General features: G+C 34.1%; 1 protein-coding gene across 2 annotated transcripts in view; it reads left to right on the top strand.

Moving 5' to 3' along the window:
* The window catches only part of LOC132707098 (lachesin), a 325155-nt gene that overhangs the window by 152821 nt on the left and 146457 nt on the right, over window positions 1–25877 (top strand). For both annotated transcript variants that reach the window (XM_060678778.1, XM_060678777.1), the window contains exon 3: window positions 22021–22228. In XM_060678778.1, coding sequence (XP_060534761.1) covers window positions 22021–22228 — 208 coding nt within the window. The remainder of the gene's footprint in view (window positions 1–22020; window positions 22229–25877) is intronic.

Raw genomic sequence — 25877 nt, 5'->3', positions numbered from 1 at the left:
ATGCGTTTTCAAATATAATTAAAAATTTATTTAAGCAACTATTTTCATAAAAGTCGATTAGGTAGTCAAATTTTATGTAGGACTTTTTGGTTTTATTTCTATGAAAAAATGTGATTGTTATTGTTTTTTTAAGATTAAATAAATTTAATATATATTTGTATATGTTTTGTAAAATTTTTGTTACTAATTGGAAATAGAAAGACAAATTTGCTGCAAATAAGGAGTCTCCAGCATGAAAACATTATCCACGAAAGTTTTAACAAAATTTGAATATTTTTAAAAATAAAATCGTTACAAAATCTCAATATAGAAGATAATAATAATAAATGGCATTCAATGGCAAACAATAAGTGAAAGTAGAACACTTTTTCAATCTTCTATTTTCCTTAAATTTTGGCGATTCTAATATGTCCAAACTTACTTCTTTATTTTTCTAAAGAAAAGTATTTTTGGCACATCTACTAACAATTTTCCATATTTCTCCAATTAGTAATCCTTCTCTCTCTTAAATCTTCCTCCACGGCATTTTTCCATCTTCTCCGTGGTCTACCACGCTTCCCACTTTCTTTTGTTTTTCCATACCAATTCCTTTACTTCTCTCTAGCCATTGTAGTCTCCTTGCTGGAACAAATTTTTCAAATGGTTTATCTCCAAATAGTTCATGGAGTTCGATATTCATCCTTCTCTCCTAGCTATACTTGGTATTCTTCCCGCTAAAGACTCATCTTAATACTTTCCTTTCCTGTATACTTGGTCTCTGTTGGTTTTTTTTTTTAATCAAAGTCCCTGTCTCACAACAGTAAGTTAAAGTTGGTCGGACCACTGTCTTGTAGAGTCTGATTTTTGTTGTCCTCGAGACATCTTTTGACATTAGAATTTTGTGGAATCCCCACAGACAATTGTTACATTTTGCTATTCGTAGATCCACTTCCACATACATATAGTCATTTAACTCTTCGAATTCATATATCTTGTTAGTCTACACTTGTACTTGTAAGTTTCTTTTGCTTTTGCTACTTGTGCCATTCTTGAGCTCTCCGTAAATTTTGTGTTTATTCAGGTTAAATTGGAGCCCAAAAGTTTCTGCCGTTCTTATAAGTTGTTTGGTGGTATTTTGTCAACAGTCGTCCACGTATACTAGGCATTTGTGGCTTTTTGGAACAATCTGCCTTTTCTTTTGATCGAACTTTTTTTTATTGTTCCCTCCAGCGTCAAATTGAACAAGGTGTTGATAGTGGGTCCCTTTGTCTTAATCCTTTGCCTATATTATTACTTTGGCTTCCTTTATACTTAACTTTAGTATCTATTTTTTGAAGTGTTAGTTTCATCATTTTCAATAGTTTTGATGGAATCTTATGCTCCTTTGAAATCTACAAAATGCATAAATGTAGGAATACTTTGATCATAGGAGCCCATTAAAACATGTTTCAATATGAAGACCTGATCTGTTGTTGGTCTATTTTTTCCGAATCATAGTTGGTAGTCTCCTAATAATCTTTCCGAGCATTCTTCCATTCTGTTCTTTAACAGTGTTGCAAATACTTTATATATGACGTCTAGAGGCGCTATAGCACTATAATTTTTGCAATACATTTTATCCCCCTTTTCAAAAATTGCTATCATAATTGACTTTCCAAACCTCTTTTATAAGTTTTGTTATCGGCGTCTGTAGAAATTCTCCTCCATACTATAAATATTCTGATACAATATTATTTTCGCCCCAACTTTTATGGTTTCTTTCTTGTATCATTCCTTGGTTGCCAATTAAGACACCATTCTTCGTTCGTGTGTATTGTTCCCATATCTTTTGTTTGGTTATTCATGTGAGCTCTCTTCTGTTACCTTGAAATTGTTTTTACTTTTCTTTTTTGTTGCTCAGACGTATTCCATAACATTTTCATTCTAGCCTTTGGTTAAGATGGTCATCGCGCTGTCTGTCCCAAACCGTCTTCTTCTGAAACATACTTTTACAGGATAACTCTTTTCGTAGCTACTATTATAGCTTCTTTTATATTAATCCATCTTTCATGAGGGGCATTAACACCGTGTCGGATGACTGATTGGTGACAGAGACCTGAGTCGGGGTTAAGATTGTTAGGTTGCTTATAGATTTCTACAGACTCTCGGACTTTTCGTTGGTAGAAGAATCAAGAATTTTAGTTATATGCATGGAATGCTGTAAACTCCTGGCGTCGGACCGAAGATGTTGAGAGATTTTTGTACAAGTGGTAAATCTGGTTTTGACGTTATATTTCTTCAGAACTTTTGATATGTGGTCAGTGATGTTTTGAATATAAGCATGGACAACAGTGGCAAGTGTGGGATTGCTTTCGGTTTCATTGCTATTGGACGGTTGTGGTGGTGAAGTGTATTTTGCGATGAAATTAGAGAGCAGTGCAGAGGTAAGGTATTTTACAGTGACTCTGGCTGAGATAGTTTTATGGGTTCTGTAAACAAGAGAGTTGATAACCGATGATTTTTGGACCGGATGGTGATGTGACAATGCATTAAGGTATCGGTCTGTGTGCGTAGGTTTTCTGTAAGCACAATGCGAGCCAGTTTCAGTCAAACTCTGAAGAAGCCAACAGGATGATTGGCGAAACGTTTGCTAATTCGAGTCAACAAAAACCGACGCAGAAGGAACCCAGAACTTTTATAAAAAGTACTTGGATTTTGTAACTCGTCTATACTATATTTTACGTTATCCGTTTTATTCTGTCATTTTGTTATCGTTGTTTTTGGAAATATCATCCGTATTCCAACCAGAAAATGTTCTGAATAGATTTCTGCTCCTCGGTATGATCTGATATCCTTTACAAGTTTTGCTTGTAATGTTTCAATGAGTAAATGGTCTACTTGGTTCGACTTCTTTGCACCCGGTATAATCCACGTGCCTTTATGTATTTCTTTTCTAGGAAAGTACGTGCTCATTATTTTTAGGTTTTTTTCGCTATTGCTAGTGTGACTAGCCTTATCCCGTTATTGTTACCAGGTTTTTTCTATTTCCTCCATTTATCGCGTGGTAGATACCTTCATTAGCTACATTCGCATTAGTATGTTTTTGCGAGAGGTGCTATAAATTTTATTCTCCAGTGATTCCTAGAATACGCCTTTCTCATCTTCTTCCTATTCCTCCGTTGACTCATGTATATTTATCAAGGTCAAATTCTTGGATTCACTGTATAGCTGCAGAATGCACGTTTTAATTTTTTACTTATTTAGAACGCCACTCCACTACCACTCCTAAGGAATGTGTAGTCCTCTGGTTTTTGTATTCTTGTCTCTTTCATGTTTGTTTTTTGTACTCCTACTATATTTGTATTATACTTGTGTAATTCTTTTGTAAGACTTTTCAAAGTTCGACCTATGTTAATTTCTCTGAGGTTGCAGGAGCCGAAATTTATTTTTCTGCTGCTTACCGACTTTTTTCTTTCATTGCCTTTATTATTTTTTGTTATTTAATAGTTTTTTGTTGTATTCACTGCTTTTTTTGGTGAGTTTTACCAATTTATCTTTTTCCTCGTCCATTTTTCTTCATTAATATATAGTCTCTACCTTTACTAATATATTGTTTTTTTATCCTTATATGTATTTGTATATTATGTTTACGTACTGTATACTGTGATTAAATAAATAAACCTAAACCTAAACCTAAGTTTTGAACACAATACTCTGTGCCTTATAATAGCGTGAATAACTCGACTATTTAGCATTCGCACCATAGCAGACAAAAAGCGCACTTCGTGATATCTCTTCGAATTTTATAACCGTGCAACCCTGCCTCGGCGTTCGGCGCCAAAATTAACTTTCGCCATTGATCAAATCATATTTCGTACGGGCGAGCAACAGCCGTTTCTAAGAATTAAAATTTTGTTTAACTTTACACACAAGATGCACCCCCCGACTGCAGAACACTTAAATAACCACATTATATTTAAGATTTAGTAGTCGCGCTAACGCTTTGGACCCGTGCCAACATCACCCTCCAGTGTAGTGCAGATTAGCTGCCACACTTTATCCCCATATGTTTTACAGCGTATGACTTGCAAAGCAGATGCTCGCAGCTAGCGTTCTCCAGTGTAACCGGAACCGCAAATTCTAAACGAAACTTTTAGGATAATATCCAAGTGTGTCGAGTCCGCTGACGATATAACTTAAACAAACTTCAAGAGATCGGGGGTTTTTCACGTTTTTGGGTCGCCCGCGCACCTGGAACATGATAACGGCTTCAGTTGCACGAAGGAAACTCAGTTTCGACATTTAAATTTAACCCAATGGCAAGTTTGTGAATATGATTTGATCTATTCCAGAAATATAAATAAATTATTACAAAATAGATGTATATCACGATTGCAGCATTACTTTTCTCTATTTACGAAGTGTGTTCAAAAAGTAAGGTGACTTTCAAGTTTTCTCAAAACGTATCTTTTTATTCGTCAAAATTTATGTTGTACCCTTCAAAATGATACCCCCTCCAGATATTACACTTTTTTCCAATTCTTCAAGGACTTCTGTAAGCACTTTCTGGTATAAGCTTGAATTCTTCCAGCGATTTTATCTATATTTAGTCAATCGTTCCAACCCTCCTTCCTTTCATGGGTTTCTTGAATTTTGAGAACAGGAGAAACTGGTATTGGGCCAAATCCGGTGAGTGAGGTATCATTCTGGTTGTGTTTTTGGCCAAAAATTTAGACCCAAGCAACGATGGGTGATGGTTATTGACCGTACAACCTTGTGCTAAGAACTTTTTATGTTCTTCGCCGCGATAATCAAAGAAAACAGTAAGCAAACCTGGGCGTGATTTTTTCGGTCTTGGCGGTTCTGGGTTATTTGATTGGGACTACTGGGCTTTGGTTTCGACGTCATGCTTTGTCACCAGTCACCTTTTTGAGCATATCGGGATCATCATTGTCGTCGTTTAACAGCTCTTGAGCGATGCTCCTTCGACGATCCTTTTATTTAAAATTAAGCTGTTTCGGAACAAATTTTCCTGCTACATGTTTCATGCCCAAAACTTCGAGAAAAAATGTATTGTACGAGCCAATAGAGATGTCGACGTCTTGAGCCACCTTTCTAATAGTGACTCGACGATTTTTCAACACCACCACTTCTGCAACACTTTCATCAGTTATTGACGTGCTGGGGCGAGGTTCCTCATCGGCATCTTCTCGGCCATCTTGGAACAGTTTGTACCACTCATGATTTTTTTTTTGCTCACCATATGCCGTTGTCAACATTTCAAGTGTTTTGAAGCACTCTATTTCATGAATTCTATGTAAAAATCTTTATAGAATGCACTTTTCACCATTCCAACATTTAATAGGATTGCCGAGATACGAGAGATGTCCTAACCAAAACTTCAAATTTCCAAAATCACTCTGTATTTTAAAATGTTAATGTCATCTTTAGTTTCACAGAAAAGTACCAAAGGTCTGCGAAAACGCATGGCACAGTGTACATTGGATTATATATACTCATATTGCTTATCCAATTTGAAAAATTCCTAGTATAATATATATATATATATATATATATATATATATATATATATATATATATATATATATATATATATATATATATATATATATATATATATATATATATATATATATATATATATATATATATATATATATATTTAAATTGATTAAGGAACAATAACATACTAAAATTTTTGAATCCTATAGTGTCCGAAACTATTAGAGGTATCGAAAAAAAAGAATATTTCCTACTTGAATTCACCAGTGGATTATACAGGGTGCTTTATTTAAATTGGAAAAGTTTCAAAATTCAAGTTTTGAATACGAGGTGTGTTCAAAAAGTAAGTTAATTGGGCGGTCTACGTACATTCGATATGCGATATATTTTTTGATATTTTGTTATATGCCTGACATATGTTCATAGTTTCAACCAGTTTGCTGTTTATTGTCAGACAGAAGCATTAGACGTGTTTGGTGAGTTAAAAAAATAGAACAAACAATTTTGCATAAAATTTTGTGTAAAAAATTAAATGCAGTGCAGCAAATCACATGAAATGTTGACAACGGCATATGGTGAATCTATTTTGAGCAAAAAAAAAATGTTTATAAGTGGTACAAGCTGTTTCAAGATGTCCGAGAAGACACCGATTACGAACCTCGCTCTGGACACCAAAGCACGTCAATAATCAATGTGGAAAAACAATCCATGAATTTTGCATCACGATAATGCACCTGCTCATTCATCGGCGCTTGGATCTAAATTTTTGGCCAAAACCAAAACCAGAATCATGCCGCAGCCACCATATTCACCTCCTACGACTTTTTCCTGATCCCAAAATTCAAGAAACCCACGAAAGGAAGAAGGTTTGGGACGATTGAGGAGATAAAGAAAAAATCGCTTGAAGAACTCAAGCCTATACCAGAAAGTGCTTACCAGAAGTGCTTGGAGGATTGAAAAGAACGTTAGCATACCAAAGGGGTGAACACAAATTTCGATAAATAAATAAATACTTCGTGATATAAAACCTAAAAGTTACCTTACTTTTTTTACACGCCTCGTATCTTCAATTTTTTTTGACGTAGTTATCCCTGGGCTATTAATTTCATTAGTATACAGATTTTCCTCAATAAACTGTAACACATTATATTATATTATTATTCATAACAAACATCCCATTAAAATTTCTATGTTGCATTCAGACCCAATATAATCTACAGTTAAACTACTAAAAGTAAAAAAATTGACTGAATGCACAAGAAAAGAGGAAAAAACCTCGAATTTTGACACCTCCGCAGTTCGCATCAGTTCGCTAAGCTGAAACATCGGATTACACTTTGTTTGCGTTGAATATTTGAAAATTAGCATCGAAATAAAACAGTATCCATTATGATTCTCCGGGGCCTGTCACGATTCTTGAAATTCGTTCGCGCCGTTCCACCCAAATCCATCGGGAGAAGATTTTCACTTAAATTTCTTTGGAATTGAACGCCCGAATTTGTTCGATCGCTCAGATTTATTGCGTTGTGTTTTTGACGGCCCGATGGATCCTCTATTACGAGATAGTTAAAAATTACGAGCGAGTGAATTGTATTGTATAGGGTGGGCAAATAAGACAGGAAATGAGCAAAGGAAAATGCTGGAAATACTTTTCGAATTCATATCTGTGCCTCTGGAAAAGTGCGTTTTAATAAATAATGTTTTATTTATTTATTTAACATGCTGGGTTACCAAGTACAAATAGATTCCAAGTGAAAGGAATTTTACATACACTTAATTTTTGATTGCGCCTAGATTTCTAAGAATCCGTATGCGCTTTCTTAAAAATAAGATAATAATTATGTTAACACTCAATACTACCCTCTCACCTTATTATACGACCCCTAACAACTAATTGTTCGGACGATGTACGAAATAATAAGGAAACACATTTATACTTATTTTAAACTGAATTTTTTTTGCCTTTTTGATTGAAAAATGGAATCACGCACTTATTTTTATACCAAAAAGTACTATCGTAATGAATTATTTTTTTATTTCACATAAATTACATAGCAAAATATCGAAAACATACCGAATTTGCTGACAAATAAATATTCGGACGCATTTAAATCTTTTACTTTAAATCGAACATTAATAAGAAGTAATATCACCTTTTGCGGCAATAACAGCTTTTATGCGTTTTGTCTTGCAATATTCTGGGGTGAAAGTGTGCGCTGAGGATTGTTACGCAAAGTCTTTTTCACCCGATGTCATAAAGTTTCAATAATATTCAAGTCGGGGCTACTTGATGGCCACGATAAAACTTTCATATTATGGTCCCCAAACCACTTTTTTGTTGTTTTCGCAGTATGGCAGGAGGCGCCGTCTTGTTGAAATATAAAATTTTCATTTTCAAAAGTTCGTTCTATTGATGGAATCAAATTTATTCATAAAATTTGTTGGTATTTTTCTGCATTTACAGTACCGTCAATGAAGTCGTAGTTGCCAATCCCTTTACCACTCATATACCCCCATATCATAACACCTTGGGGGAAATTTTACCGTGGGCTTTAAACAATCTTTGTGAAAGGTCATATATAGATTTTGTACGAATCACCCTTTTTCGAAAATCGCCTACACACACATCAAATTTTGATTCGTCGCTGAAGATAACGTTACTCCACGTTTCCGTTGTCCAGGGTATTTTAGAGTTTGCCCAATCCAAACGTTTTTTCTTCTGAATAGACGTTAATAATGGTTTTTGCCTTTAACAAAAGTAGATCATAAAATATTAATAATTTTTATATTGAAACAGGAAAAATTTTAAACTTACCTTATAAAAACTCAAACCAGACTTATGCATCCATTGTTTACAACATTCCCTAGTGCCTCGTGACTCCATTGGGCTTGAATTTGTCGTAAGACGCTTCGTCTGCTAGTTTTTCAAATATTGACCAGAATACGACGATCTCTTTCAGTGATTTTACGGGGTCGGCCTAAACTTTAACCACGAACGCTAACACTAGCTGTCTCTCTATACTTTTTTATAATATCCCCGGCTGTTAATTTTGCAATACTCAAGTCATTTGAAATTTTTTGCATTGATTTACCTCTGCAGCACTGAGATATGATAATTTCTCGCACTTTTTTGTTTGTTGCAACACCACGCGTCATTTTCTTATCAACTATTATCAAATACACTACATTTTACCATCAATGCATGTGTAGCATTGATTTCTTGGTCTGAATATTTATTTGTCAGCAAATTTGGTATGTTTCCGTTATTTTGCTATGTAATTCATGCGAAATAAAAAATAATTCATTACGATAGCACTTTCTGTGCTTGGGGCTTGTATAAACTAACATAACGTAAGCGCGTAAGTTCAGTCCCCGCTCAACTAATCCAATAAAATAATAAAAAGAAAATAAACCACAGTTCAAAACAACGCACAATAAAGTGTCCTATTTTCAAATATAAATTAACGAGTTTCATTTTTATCTGTCTTAGTTTTAATGGAAGGCTATTGTATAAAGTCTCACTTCTAGGCATCGGTACCTGTACTTGTTTATTCATTATTTTACCATTGGTATACAGATGCCTGATTGGGTTTAAAGAGACCAAATAACGATCGAACACCACAAAGCTTTTCCCTATAGAGAAGATTTCTTGAATATAAGTGAGGTTTTTTGGAAATCACTCTAAGGATGCTATTCTGAACCACATTCAATGGTCTCAACGTAGTACTGTACAGCCCAGACCATTATCCAGACTATTATCCGATACCGCAAAATCGACTCTACGAGACTATAGTACAGTTTCGACAGACGTCGCTCAGTTGGACATTGCCTTAGTGAATAAAATTTGAATATTAAATACCTTAGTTTTTTTGTTAAGAAGTATCCAAGTATTTTACAGTTTTCGCTTCCACAATTTGTTCATTTAAATTTTCAACACGTATACTTTTAAAAGTAGAACAATAGTTTTTTGTAAAAGCCATATAGTTAGTTCCTTCATTATAAGTTGATTTTATGTAGTCATCCATACAGTGAATGGCTAATATATCTGAGAAACTTATTTAAAAGTTAGGTATTAGATTTCAAAAAAAAAAAACAGTAAACAGGAAATATACAGATGATTATTGCACCCTACAGAAATAGAGACCACATGCTAAAATTAACATAGTGAAAATCACAAAATGAATTAATGAACTAATAAATGGACGTACTTTGGAAACGAGATTTTAACGAAAGTCTCAAACCGGCGAATATAAACACAAATAAATTATATAAAAAGCAAAATATATTATCTGATTACTTTTCCCCATTTTACATAGGAAAATCACGACAGACATTTTAAAATAGTTTTGGTTAGTAGGTACCCTGTAAACTAAACATTCCAAATGAGTCTTTCAATTTTTTCATTTGGAGTCCAAAGTTCACTTTTCAATTATTATGGGCTATACTTAATTAACAATGGTTTTGTTATACCGCTCTAAAATAATTATATAAGTATGTTCCACACAACTTTTCCCAACCTCAGGTGTAATGCAGCTTCACTCCACTAAACTAACCTTTTCATCACTATGATCGCCTCTTTCGATATATCTACCATAAAACTGTTTAGCATGCGACCATATTAACTCAATGACATTAAATTCACCCTGGTATGAAAGAATACGAAGTACTTCATGGCCATGACTTGTGATGATTTCATATATCGCATATTTCTGTTCACTATATCTAATAATTCTAAATTTGTTCATGTTTGCTGAAATTCAATTTTGTTTTATTCAGCGAGTAACGGATCTCTTTTTTTGAAGAACTTGTACAGGGATCTCGATTTCTGATATAATGTTGTGGTACTTGCTTGCTCCATTAACAAATCCTTTTTCATTTGAAAGCGAAGCCATTTGCACAAGACTTTTTTGCAAATGGAAAATATCCACGTTTTGTCCATGAAAATAACCTGATGCGAGGAGGTATTAAGATAATTGTTAAATCCTAAAAAATTAGTTCGAAGTAATGAAACATTAGTTTGTTCGGCAAGATATCTTCGGTAATATTTTTTTTTCTAAATTTTTTAATTAAAACCAAGCCAAGGATACGCATCGAACCAAATGGTCGCGAGGGTGTCACAACACGGGATTCTGTTATAAGCCTGGACCCACCTTTATGTTGACAAAGATTTTTCATTTTGAAAAAAATATATTTAAATTATAAAAATCTGTTTTCTTTACTAGAAAATAATGCGCTGACGAATTTGTCTTCTTTGTGATTCACAGAGTATTCTGTATTTGTACAATTCCTTCTTTTTAACGCACTTTAGGTATTTGATTCCTGTCAAGGGCATACGTAGGAGCTATACGGGAATTTGTGGTTCTGGAAGTTGGATAAAGTATCAAAATGTCAAAAAAATCCACTGCAGAAATATACTTTTATACTAATATCATTAAAAGTAACAAGAGCTTATACGGCCCTATTTATCACGCTTCCGACACATATGCTGCTAATGTGAAAAATGTTAGAAACTATGCAAGCGACTAAAATCATTTGTAAACTTGTCTTCAGTAATTATTTATACCAGGAAGTCTTGTTTTTAACATAAACGAGCCGTTTATTTGTTATTGGCCCTTGAAACCGGCGCTCCTAAGCACTGTCTATAGGTTTTTTGTTTTTTGCTTTGTAAAGTAAAATTAAAATTTTCAAATGAATAGGCAATTAGCTAGTACCACTGAAGCTCTGAAATTTTGAGATATTTTTCCCAATTCAAACAGCTCTCATCTCGTCTATCAGTATAATATCTCTATCAAGTAATTTTAAGATCTTATGTTAAATATTAATTTAATTTAACTGTAAGTAAAAAACATACAACCGTGAATATTTATTAGAATCTCCTTGGCTATAAATGTATTTGTGTTTTTTACGTACCGCTACTATACGACTTTGAAAGGGACAGGCGTTTTCTGAGAATTATTTTATTGAAAACTTAGGTACATAGGGAATAGGATACCTACGAATCATAACTGTGGTAATTGTCAAACGTTTGATTATAGCTGTTCTCTGTACTCACGAATAATGTAGTTAATTGCAGAAAGAAATGTAGTCCACATTCAAATAGTGTCGGGGTACCAGTTTAATTGCCTGTAACTTTTTTGTTATTACAAATATCAAGGTAAACAAAAAAACAAAATGTGCGGTTAATGGCCAAGTTTTTTCCACGCTTAAAACAAAACAATTTTCTGACATATAAGCCTACATAATATATTTTTTAATGGTACCCCGTATATTTTAGTCCACTCTTTTTTGACAAATCGACAAAAATTGGAAATAAATATATTTATTTATATAATTCCAAAAGTGCCGTGACTGACTGCAACAATAATAATTATTTACTGACTGACAAACAAAAATATGTTTATGTTTGACATATCAGCAACCAACGTTGAATTATTGTCATTATCGTTAAAATGGTTTTTCGCGAAGTTGGCATCCGTAAAAGAAGTGCTATGCTTGAAGTATACTTTCTGAATAATAAAAGTGCAACCGCAGCTCGTTGGCAGTGTATTAGACTTTATCCAGAGAGCCGAGCTCCTTCAGAACAGTTAGTTTCAAGGCTGCCAAAGAAATTTGCAGAAGACGGTAATGTATTAAATGCTAAAAAAGTTATGCCGGAATCATAATGTTTTAAATGAAGAAAATAAGGCAAACATATTAGGATTCTATTTCCCGGGGATCAATCTACTTAGTTTTGAAAGAATATAAATAATATAAAGCAGTATTGTTCGGATTTTTTAAATAAACATTATGAGAATTATAGTTTTTTGAAAAACATTTTATGGACTAATGAACTTTCCCAATGAAGTTTTCCAACCCACAACTACAAGATTGTTGATAAAATACGTGATATTGATCTTTAAATAATCCTTGACAAATACACGAACTAAAAACCCAGGGGTAAAGTCTGTTCATAGATATAAGAAAGTGACAAACTGATACGAATTAAGGAAAGACCCGGGCAAGCTGCAAGAATGAAATATGGCCGAACAGGTCCGTACTTTGCTTAGAATTTAATTATTTGGGGTTTTGTTAGGAAAGATACTAAACAATATTTATTTATGTATGTATTTATGTTTAAATCTAAAATAAAATTACAAATTATTTTTATTACCTACTTAAAATTATTCACATAATATATCAGTATCACTATCGCTATCATCGCCTGTTCTAATTATTATTTGTTCTTTATTATTTGCAATATGGATATACGATTGTTCTGCTTTTTCTATATGTCTACACCCGAGAAAATGTCAGCATCGCTTCTTTTTTCCCTCGCTGAAATGCGATTATTCACACTTTTCCCTAAAGTTGATGTTGGAATTTTCGCCAATGTGGCCTAAAGATGCTTGCTTGCTGGCCCAACGTTCAATGAGAGTCAAATAAACATTGTTTATAACTTCCTTAGTCTTAATAGAATAGTGTTTTAGGCGGGAGCATCTCCTGAGATACACTAGACTCGCACATATTTTGCATAATTCGCACAAGATTCAACACACGCTGCATTACACATGAAATAAGAATGATTACTAATAAACTTAAACTAAGTAGTATATCAAACCAAAGAATATTAAACACAGGTAGGTATAAAATTATTTTCTATTACGGACCACAATTTTACCTGAATTTTAGGTAATCTTGTTGCATTGTATGTGAATGACCACCCTTGCATAATCCCATTCAAAAGCAATTGGTAACTTTCTTATATCTATGAACAGACCATACCAATCAATTAATGTATGGTGTGGTGTCGTAGATGAGGATAGTTTGGATCCGATATTTATAGATCAAAAGTTAACTCGAAATCATTATTTTCAACTCTTAGAGCACCAAATAGAACACTATATAGAAGATTTACTCATAAATGTATCAGCACTTATTATATGGCAGCAAGACGGTGTCCCTTCTCACAATGTTATGCAAGTTGAAAATTTTCTTAACATGGAATATGCCAGGGGTTGGATAGGGAACGACGGAACTGTGGATTGGCCAGCCAACAGCCTTCATACAATTATAGTGCATAAAAAATACGTTCAGGGAAATGGTGGTGAAGTATTTAGAATATTTAAAGAATTTTTTAATTTAGTGTGTCTTGCCATTTTTAGTGTTTTTGTTCTATTTTAATTTTTAAATAATTATTATTGTTACAGTCAGTCAGTGGAATTATATAAATAAATATTTTATTATTTCCTATTTTTGCCGATTTGTCAAAAACCAGTGAACTTAAATATAATATAAAAATCGCAATAAGATATTCTATTTAACACATATATAATATACAGGGTGTTCCATTTAAAAAATATGATGTAGGCTTGTATGACAGAAAATTATTAGTATTTTGTTTAAAAAAAAAAACTTGGCTGCTAACTATAAATTTTTTGTTGTTTACCTTGATATCACTAAAAACAAAAAAGTTCCAGCAAATTAAAATGTTATTTCAAAATTAATTGCTATAAATAATTTTTCTGAGTACATTTAAAATGAAGTCGATAAACAGAAAAAATAAAGAATATGTGGCAAATTTTGTCAGAAGAAAAATTAATTAAATATATAGAAAATCGATACTGGAGGGGGAGGAAATAAAATGGCGAGGGTTTGTGGTTCAAAATTATACACCGATACATCATTTGCTGACGTTTTCCGCTATAGTTAATCATGACGAAAACGTTACTCTAAAATGAAAAATAGCAGCAGAGGAAGTTCACATCTTAAACTTTACTCACATGTTGTGTCAGGTAAAACGATAAAGATCTTAATGACAATTCCGATATTAGAAATCCCAACGATAGTGAACGACGCACTGTCAGTAGAGACGGATGCCAAACAAATCAATAGGAAAAGTCTGTATTAAATTTAGAATCATCTCCTTAAAACTTTTCCTTCTTTAAGGTCGTTTCTCGATTCCGAGCGTTGTGCTATGTCATGATTTCTGCCACTACATGTTTTTGAGGTCCTTGATTTGGTCTATAAATGTGACGGAGGAACCACTTCTCGTTCTTTTTCCATCTTGTACTTCCATAGCACATTATCGAAATATTTGAGTAAGCTTCGCTGGTTTGTTAGTTTGTCCTGTGGCCCAATCGATCTTCAATATCTCTCTCTATTATTTTACGATATGCAGCGTTCAGTGTCCAAGAACATCAGCACATGAGAAGTCCCATCTTCTTCATTTTCTGGATATGGTCGACTTTCCAGATCTTGACCGGCCTGCACAAAGTTTCTTTTGCAATTCCAATCTTATTCTTAATTTCTGACTCGGAACCTTCTTTGTTGATTATTTTGGGGCCATAACAGTGTCGCTGAATAGAGGCATCAGGCGTAGACCTGATTCCAGACATCAGGTGGAGAAGTTCAACCAGTTTGACTATTTTCTTACAATTTCTACAGTTTTCTAGAGTCTTTATATATGGTAAAGAGAATTGGGGAGAGAGCATCCTTTTCTGACACCATTTCCGATACTGTTATATGTTTCTGTCTTATATTGTGAGATCTAGGGCAGGAGGTCTTTAATCTCTCCTGTATGATTAGAAGGCAAGACTAATCAAAGCGATGGTTCCATAATCTGTCTCTATTGATCTATCATATTAACCTGAAAAAACGTTAATAAATTCACTTTCAAATATGACACGTTTCCAGTCGAATGAAGACGAGACGAGATCTGGTCCGATCCCGATCGTAATTTGCGATCTATTGTTCTTGCCAGTGACATACCACCTGGCCTGTAGGGTCTATTTGTAACTGAATAAATCTGAGATTTAACAAACAAAACGAAATAGACAGGCGGACATGTAGGGAACGTCGAAAGTTGAAAGTGAATCTACCCACGTTAATATTTCATCGATAAAGTTTAAAAGGGCGGAAAATATTTATCTCATACCCTTCTGCACACGTTTGGTTAGATCGGCAACGGCGTATGGATAAAAAAATGTTGCTTCAGACGGCACGGTAGGGCGAACCAAACATTTTCGGACGACTGTGAATCAGCATGTAGCCTTTTGCAAAGATTTTGTTTGAGAGAGAGAGACGTTTGCAATGAGGAAAGTGTTCACACAACCATAAACGTAAAATTATGGTTTCAGAGCCTATATACATAGTTTCCGGTTTTAGGCGCACGATAAAAGTGAAAAACTTACTATAGATTGAGGCACATCATGGTCCCGCCGTCCATGTTGCCGAAGAGACCAAAACCGCTTTTCTGCAATATTTTCGCCAAGGTCTTACTCCTGCAGTGGCTAAAATTGATCATTATTTATCTGCTTAATCCTATTTGCATCAGAGGACAAAGATATAACCAAAAATGTGGGCAGATGGGTATATTAATTCGTTAGATCAAAGTATTTAATATTTATAGGATAATCGTAGGTGCGTGGTATTCATTGGTACAATAATAAATGGGTTATGGTATACTTTTATTAGATCCAATCTTGTGGCCGTACAAAGGAAGGGATGATTGAGCACATTGTACTGAACATAACGTGGCTATAAAAGAAGAACAATTCATTGCATGCATCTTAACACTTCAAAAAATATTTACTTCTGAAATAATTTTTGTAGACTCCACATATTCCTGCGATCAAACAGGACGCTGCATTTATTTTTGGAGCATCCTAAATAAGTGCTATATCTCTGCTGTCATTCATTCTCCAATCTCAAAATGAGGACCATTATCAAAAGTTTGTGACTTTGAGGTAAGAAACAAGTAAATGGTGCTTATGGTGCAGGTCATCCTACTAAACGTGACGACACACAAATAATGGTTTACAACGATGCAAAGCATAATTGTAAACAAAATAAATTTTGTTTAAAAGCAAAGGACTTACATCCAAGAAAGCTAAGTGATAACTACAATGTCACTTCCTCCAATAAATTTTTCGGGTATGTAGATCACAATGACATGGAAATGTGTGTCTGTTCACAAGCATAAGGAGGTGCACTCTGTATAAACCAGTGTACCGTTGAAATCTCTATTTAAAAACGTTTGCGGATAGAAGGAGTATATTCTTGGTCAAAATAATTAAGAACTAAAAGTTCAGATTTTCACGAAATTACATATTTTGACATGGCAATTGTTTCGAGAACACCGTGTCTTTATCAAATGTATTTAGTCGAAACAATTGTAATGTCAAAATAGATAATTTCGTGAAAATCTGAACTTTTAGTTCTTATTCATTTTGATAAATGGATTTTCATCAAGTAAAAGCCACCTCAGTTCAATATATTCTTGGTACCCATTTCAACCAGTCAAAAATAAAGCGTATGGTAATATTGACAATATGTCACCAAGGATCCTGAGGTCAAACTGTTTAGGTCTGTTAAAACCATCGCTGCATAGCTGTGGCCATTACACCAAATAAATTTTTTAAAAAATGTTTCAAATCGAGGCTCTGGAGTGAAACACTTTCCCCGACGCATTTTAGCTATAGATCTGACGTAAGGGCACGAGTGGTATAAAAAATTTAGAATTTTCAAACATGTATTTTGACAGTGTTAACCGTTTGAAGTAACAGCGTGTGATTTAATAAAATCTTATTTAAAAAATAGACCCTGTGCTATTTTTAGTCCACCTGAATATGTATTTGCTTTGCTGATGACATTGTTATATTAACCAAAGCGGAAAGAACTTCATGGGTTGTCGGAACAATATTTGATGTATTGTTAGGTTATGGATGGACCAAAATCGCTTAACATTAAGAAATGATAAACGTTTTATATTCCTTTTTCTTTTAACTACTCTTATAGAATAGAGTTACCTCAGCTTGAAATTCATATCTGTCATCACTGCCAGCCGGTAATCAAATGCCAGAGAACTTGTAAATGTCTAGGTGTTCACATGGGGTCAAATTTAAAATTTGACTTTTACCTTAACTACATTGTTAACAACATTTAAAAAAACGATTTTTAAATTCTAGCAACTCCGAGAACTCATGCCAAGAAAATTAATTAAAACAGTTAAGCAACTCCCGCTATTACTTGAATTGAACTTAGAAACAAAAATAAATTTTATAAAAATATGGAATTTTATTATACACAAAATTTGTTTTCTATATGTTGTTAATCCTAACATTGAGTAAAATTTAATTAGATATTTAGTAGATATTTACTTCAAGTTTGTTTTCACTATTTTTAAGCCTTAAAGAAAATTGAATTGAAGAATTTGAATTTGTATGTAACTAAGGATACTTATGAACACTTAGTATCTATAGTTTATTTATATTTCAGCTATCGGCAAGCTACGTCATAGCTTAGATAGCTGTATAATTTAAATGATTTGTATCTAGTTAGATTGTGTACCGTTAGTTCAATATGGTTCAAAGTTCAATTTCATTTTTTAAAATTTTTGTATGTCAGTTAAAAAACAGCCCTTATTCAGAAGTAGAAAAAGTAAGGTTCAACGGTCAGCCGTCAGCAGAAGAAAACATCGCCAATGATTTTCTTGCGGATCTCGTAGGATTTAATCTGGAAGACTGTCCAAAACAGAGATAGAAACAGGAAGGAAAAGAACTAGAAACTTGACGAGGAACATCACGCAGAACCAACCTAACGCTAGAAAGTTTAGCATTAAAGTTCTGCTTTCCCAATTTTTTAAACCGGTCAGACAGAGATGGTAACGAAAATGGTGAAACTGGATTTTTTCCGTTTTATTGTATTTTTCAATCGGATGTCCTGTAAATATTGCCTCGCTATAGCTGCGATCGTTCATACTTTTTGCGAGGCAGCAACGCGTATGCATAAAATCAAAAAAAAATACTCGGATAGAGCCCTGTTAATCAAAATGTTTGCCATACATCTACGCCACATCCTAACCTATTGTTTGCAATGTCATAAAAAACGGTTCCACGGATAAAAAATTCATGTTGTTCAATTTCGATGGGGGGGGGGGGTAGCTTCTCAATTCAATTCAATTCACTTTATTGGTTGATTGGTTTAGATGCATTTGTCACTGTTTTAAGCTTAACATTATAAATTACTTTTTAGTCGAAAAGTTATTTCTTAAGAAGGACCTGTGGTGCCAAGTCTACAAAGCAGCTTCACAGTCGGTGCGAGGAACTTCTAACAATATTTCGATAGGGAAGGCGATTTACGAGGGTGGGGATAAAAGTTTCTGGCCTGACTGAGAGGTGGCTCCACTAGGTGTATTTTTGGAGCGGCATACTACAGTACCATTCCTACCGAGCTTGTATATAGATATAGGGGGCCGTTTATCTTATCTCAGAAACTATACGGGATGGAGCCAAAAGTTATATACAAAAGGTATTTGGGGTATTACAAACCTTTAATTTATTTTAATTTTGTATATACAGGGCAGTTAATTTTTATTGAGCGAATATTAAATTTTTAAAATTTTAATTAATAAATTGTTTTTTGAATTATATACAAAATTCTAAACTTATTTTGTGTATGTCTTATACCTAAGCCTAACCATTTTTGACATTTTCAATCTTATATGCGAAGAATGACGTAAAATATCTGCCAATTTCAATTTAGATTGTAGACAATGGACTCGAATAACGCATTGCATGGAAATTTCGATTCATATTAATACAGGGTACGTGAAAAATAAGATTTCAAATAAAATTGAAAAACTGCCAAAAACCTTTTTTTTAATGGAAACGACCTATTTTTAAAATTTTGTCACATTAGGCATTAAAAATTAAAGCAATTTTGTATAAGGTAGTATATGCCTAATATTTTTTATTTTTGAAGTATTTCCTTTTAAACAATGGTCAGTCACACAATAATCTGCTGTTGCTATATAAGTTCATTTAGTGTAAGATCGCTTGTAACTCATCCATCTTCTGTGCTCCTCTTTAGTAATTGATTAAATACGTTAATATTAATTAAGATTCTCTTCTAACTTCGCCGTTTGTATTCCTTGCAACAAAGCCTTTTCTTCTTCTTATTATTATTATTATTATTATTATTGTTATTATTATTCTTATTATTATTACTATTATTATTACTATTATTATTATTATTATTATTATTATTATTATTATTATTATTATTATTAAGTAACGGCAACGCTGTGAATGGGTGATTAAAAGTTTATTTGGTATGAGCTATAATATAGCCGTCTATGTGTATTGTTTAATGGCAGGGCAAGTAATACAAGAAAAAAGGTAAGCAGGAAGACGTAAGTTTTAGAACCCACATCAATCCTGCACAGATATTATCCTGATTGTAATGTATCATTAATCAGTTGATTCACTTTTGAAGAAGTTAATTATATAGAGTATGGTTAAGTTTATATGAGAAACCCATGTATGTATGTAACAATTAATGAGTTGCGCTAAAATCAGGGTAGCCGAAGAGTCAAATTAAAGTTGAAGAATGTATTATTGCATACCTGCAACAGTTCTCTCAAGCAGATGAGCCTCGATTTATGCATTGATGGCTGCTTAGTTACCAAAGATTCCACTCTTTATGTATAATGATTAATTTTAACAGCTTACATCTACAACAACCATATTATAATCGTTGCATTATAGTTATAATATTACTTTTTTTACCTTTACCATAGTGGAAAGCCAGTAAGAAAAAAAAAGTAAAAATACTTTAGTCCCCTTTGGATTTTTGATACCTACATTTTGATGCGTCTCCGTTTTGCGTTTATACTTTGCTCTTCGTAGGAAGGCAAGAAATGTTTCCTCAAAAAACTGCAATTAAGATACTTGTAACGTAAATCCTTAAAATCCCTCCGAAGTTAATAAATAAACCCTAAAGCGCGCCGTAGCCTTACGGGAGCAAATAAAAGGCTTACAATGAATTTTAATTGATCTAAAAGGGGCCCTGTGTTTAAAAGGATTTCGGCGGTGTTTGTGATCTTTTATTTGCTACATAAAAGGAAATCAACACGATTTAAATAAATTTCGCAGCTTATCTAAAGACGTAACAAAATTGCCGAATTTGCATAGCTATTTAAGGTTTTACTCCGCTAATATTTATGTTGTTCGGTCAAAGCCTTGTCTCGCGTAATTAAAGTCAGTTTATAACAGTACGTAGGCGGTTAATTTTTCGAGACATTGGCATAGAAAGTATAACGGAAACAAAGTAAGGTTAGTTAGGAACTTTAAAGAGTAGGAGAGAACAGGTTCAGTTTTAGTTCCGGAACACACAAGTCAGTCCCTAGTTCGGAACGGCAAGAATTATTTCCATAGCGTTTTTTTTTTTGTACTATTTGATTATTAGGGGTCGTAAATTTATTGTTTTATAGAAATACAGAAGAAATCTAATGTTGTTTTATTTATTATTTGCTAAACAAATGTAGACGATGCCGCAATGCATGTTACAGCAGATGAATGGAAAGAGCCCTTAAATTAACTACAAAAGAAACGTTAAAAGATATAATAGACTGCTATCATCACAAATATTGAACAATTAATTACTTAACTTAAGATCTTTCTGGACATCACGAAAGGCTCTCCTCATTGTGTCCTGTGAACTCTCTTACCGTTGCCTGCTTTTTATTGAGCACATAAGAAAATAACGACTGTGTTCGAAACCGGCGAGATGTGCGCAACGTGTTTACCCTTAAACCTGTTCACGTAACGTTTATGGGGAGTAAACTGGAATATTGATCTAACTACGAGGAATATACTTCTACTTTAGATAGTGTCCAGAATAAACGCGTTGATTATTCTCACATTCAGTTGTACGGATATTATCCTCCAAGGGATTTCATCAACTTTTGTTACTCCAAATATATGAGTCTATGAGATAAACGGACTTTTCTATCTGCGACCCCCTGTATAAAATCGTTAATAATATTGACTGTCCATCCCCTATTTCCAGGCCATAATTCACTTTGCTGACATTCTTAAAGACATGTAAAGAGAATCTTAAGTGCAATTTATTATTTTTTTGTTTTTATTATTAATACTATGAACAATTTTCGATTTGGGATAGGTTTTAGATGTAATTAGTGAACTGCCACTTATTATTTTATCGCTCTGTATGTATTTTTCTGTAATTGTAACATCCAGCCGAACACATTATCTATATCCGTGCTTGTTCCCTTAAAATTAGTGACAGTTAACAAGATTGTATTGCTGTTTGAAAAGCTACAAAAATGATAGTTCTGAAAAAAGGAATAAACTTAATACTACCAGATTGTAAAAATACTGAACTATTACTGGTTAAATAAAACCAACAATTTGGGGTTTGTTTTTTTTAATTTTCGGTCAAATTAGTTTTTCAGGAAGTTTTTCTTTATTTGTTTTGCCTATATTATATAGATATTTTTATTTTCAAAATTTCAATTTATAAACTTACAAAATCGTTCAAGCTGCACGTAAATCAGCTTATTGTGTTCGTACATTTTAATAACCTGTTATTATTATTTGGTTAATTTGTCATTATTTTATATGGTTTTCCGAATGCAGTGACAATCGTTTTGATTAAGAACCGAATACGTCCAAAGATTCGCGCCAATTTAAAGTTTCCCGCCAAAAGTGTCCTAGAACCGTCACAGCTATACTACTAGACATATATTTGCTGTTTCAGGTGGCATGGATTCACATCGATCGACAAATGATTCTGACTATACATCGTCACGTGATAAGTCGAGTGCCGCGGTTCAGCGTGTCGCACGATAACGCGAAAACGTGGCTACTCCACGTGAGCAGCGTCCAGAAGGAAGACAGGGGATATTATATGTGCCAAGTAAACACGAACCCCATGATAAGCCAAGTGGGATATTTGCAAGTAGTAGGTGAGTTAAATTGCTTAATTGTTTAAAAAACGATAAAGTGAAATAACAATTGAAAGTAGACCCAAGGCCGCAAGACACCGGATTTTTATTTTTCGCAAAACTTGTGAAAATAAATTAGAAATTGCTGAAACGATTTCTTAAAATTCGATTGTCTTGACTCTCTCTCTCTCTCTCTCTCTCTCTCTCCCTCCCCCCCCCACTCTATTTCTCGCTCACTCTCTGTTCCATTTTCCAGTAAGCAAACAGGACAACTGTCGGACATATCTTACTATCTTACTTATTTTCCCTTGGAAATTCCCTAACCCTTTTTGTTTGATACATGACCTTTTTGAAAATGTCGCCAATTATTCATCAGTATCAAAAAGTTTTGGCCAACACGTTTTGCCACGAAAATACAGAACATTATGAAATGCAACAAACTGAACTTTATAGAAACTTCAAGAAAAAAATAATTTTGGTGTGTTTTGGTTAGTAACGAAATTGAGATTGGTTGATAACCATGAGGCATCATTTTTAAAAATGGTACAAAAAGTCAGACAAAAATTGAAATCAAAGTATTACTTATAAAACCCAATTTTTGAAGACTCAGTTCAGTTACAAACTTGTGTTTAAGTAAAACTATTGAAATTTGCCATTATTTCCAATAGATAACATATGATTTTTGAAGGTTATTGTTACATTCGTTGCTATTCAGATTTGTATCGTGTTGTGTATATCTCAGTTTGCATAAAACGTGAAAATGCTAAATTTCAAAACTATCTATTTTTTATTTTTGAGTGATATCATTCATAACTAATAAATAAAAAATTAAAAAATATCTTTAAATTTCTAATTATTTTTTGATATCAATAGACCAGTTAGAATGGTTGTTGGGCATTAAAAACGAAGATATCGGCCACCTAAAATCACCAGAAAGATTGTCTAAATATACCTTGGTACCTAAGTGGTTTGTACTTATTTTTATCCAAAGATGTTCTACCACCCCCGTATTACAAAAAAGCACAACAGTACATTATGATAATATTAATTTACAAAAATAATTGACACTGATAGCAGTTTGGGTCGATTGTTCTGTTAATTTCGTTTGCGATTCCTTCCACAAACACTCTCTTTGCAGCTTTCAAATAGTTATATTTTGGTTCCGTATTAACTTTTGGTTTGTATCTGAATAAGCAAGCCAACATCAATGTTCCCAGCAAAGATCACCGTACTAGAACACTGTGCAAGCGAAATAAAAATTAAAAAGGTTCGTAGTTAATCAAAAGCTATGCAATCCAGAAGAATAACAGCCATGACAGGTCAAGAAAGCTGTATGACAAAGTTACAGCAGAGCTGCTAAGGTACAAAAGAATAATGACGGCCCACCGCCGGCTTAAGAGGCATCTAAGCGTAAGGGGAGCCGAAGAAAACGACGAATCCGGTACCATTCAAGAAGAAAGTTATCGGGACAAGGTTTAACCGAATGAGCTACACCAAAGAGTCACTGATAACGCCTGAACCTAGATATATCTCTATGGATAGAGTGGCAATAATCATCTGCCTTTCTTCTCGTTCTATTTCTTGCTATTTGTTCCCAGTTCTCTGTATCATCATTTTTAGATTTCTCTAAATATTATTTTCAGTGCTTATAATCAAGGGCGACCAACCATCGCTCTTATCTCACTGCATATGCGTTTTCCCCACTGGATTGTTCTTGGGTATTTTCAAAAAAAAAACTTTTCCATTTGTAACCACCGAGCCCCTGGCCACGCGTTTCATACATAAAATAGATTACTAGTTTAATACTATTTCTCTCTTATTTCGCTCGCCGTTCGTTTTCCGTTGCATCCTTTGTCCAATATTTCAAATATTGACAAAAAGGAAGATAAAAAGTCCGTCGGCGTTCAGATCGAACAACTAAAAACAATATAAACCGAACGGATCGGTTTCTTTTTGTCCGCTTCACAAGTATCTTTCATCACGGCGGAGACTAAACTGTTTCCTTATGTCCGGTGCACGAAACTCCTCCATTTGTCAACATCGAATATTTATTCGTATTCCGAAACAACGGCAATTTGTTTCCCCTTGAACTCGGTTTAATTTCAACACGCTTCGAACTTGAACGGTTCTTGTAGAAAACCTGATTGGAATTTGTTCACTTAATTGATTTATGTTGTAACGTTGTTCGCGATATTTCAGCAAGTACCGCTAGTTAATTAACGTTGCGTGGTTATTTAGAAGAGTCGAGTAGAATTGCTGCGTAACATTTTTACCTTTGCTTAAACTCCATTTCGAAAAGGTGTTTAGTAAAAAAACTTCCGATAGGTATGCAAATTGACTACGGAGTGACCCTCGAATACTGTATACTTATTGTGCCTAATGCTGTCCCGGTAGGATGCTTGTAAGGGGGTGTTTTTTTTTCGACGTATAGAACTTTAAGTTGCAATAAAACAACGATGAATTATTCGATTGACATGAATTTTATTTATCCGAGAGATAATCTTGTGGCATTACATTTTAAATATGATTTCTGGCATATGACCGCCACGGCTTTCGCGGATGTAGTCCAATCTGGACGTCCAATTTTCGATGACTTTTTCCAACATTTGTGGCCGTATATCGGCAATAACACGGTGAATGTTGTCTTCCAAATGGTCAAGCGTTTGTGGCTTATCCGCATAGACCAATGACTTTACATAGCCCCACAGAAAGTAGTCTAGCGGTGTTAAATCACAAGATCTTGGAGGCCAATTCACAGGTCCAAAACGTGAAATTAGGCGGTCACTAAACGTGTCTGTCAATAAATCGATTGTGACACGAGCTGTGTGACATGTTGCGCCGTCTTGTTGAAACCTCATCTCCTGGACATCATGGTTATTGAATTCAGGAATGAAAGAGTTAATAATCATAGCTCTATACCGAGCACCATTGACTGTAACGTTCTGGCCATCATCGTTTTTGAAGAGGTACGGACCAATGACTCCACCAGCCCATAAAGCGCACCAAACAGTCAGTTTTTCTGGATGTAACGGTGTTTCGACATACACTTGAGGATTAGCTTCGCCCCAAATGCGGCAGTTTTGATTGTTGACGTAGCCATTCAACCAGAAGTGCGCGTCATCGCTAAACAAAATTCGCTTATGAAAATCGGGAACAACGGCAAACTCGCTTTGGGCCCATTCGACGAATCTACGCCTTACTCGATGAATTCATGACGAATTGCCAAACCAAACTGAGAATAAATCACTTGACAGCTGTTAAATCGGTCGCCATCTTGAACAGTAATGCCAACTTAAAGTTCTATACTTCGAAAAAAAACGCCCATTAGAAAGGAGATTTTTTTGACAAAAAGAAAGCTAGGCATTTTGTACCCAGCGTTGAATTTATATTGATGACATTTTAATTGGCTGTACCTTTTTTGTTTTTAGAGATATCAAGGTAAACAAAAAAAAATTGGTTTAGTAGCCAAGTTTTTTTCGAAGTGACGTATAACACAAGATTGCTTTTGAGAAATCGTCACTGGGCGGGACAAGTTCGTAGCGCGTAGCGCGAAGCAGCTTTTTATTATAAAACAAAAAAGAGCTTAGCGGTTTCGTGTGGTAAAGGGACGCATTGTTTTTCTATCGTCCTCCTATGCAACTCTCAGAAAATCGATGTAATTTAATTGTGC

Source organism: Cylas formicarius, unplaced genomic scaffold (genome assembly GCF_029955315.1).
Source record: "Cylas formicarius isolate icCylForm1 unplaced genomic scaffold, icCylForm1.1 PGA_scaffold_9__14_contigs__length_23061073, whole genome shotgun sequence".
Taxonomy (NCBI): Eukaryota; Metazoa; Arthropoda; class Insecta; order Coleoptera; family Brentidae; genus Cylas; species Cylas formicarius.
The sequence above is the reverse complement of the archived record's forward strand: the minus strand, read 5'-3'. Positions and strand labels throughout refer to the sequence as shown.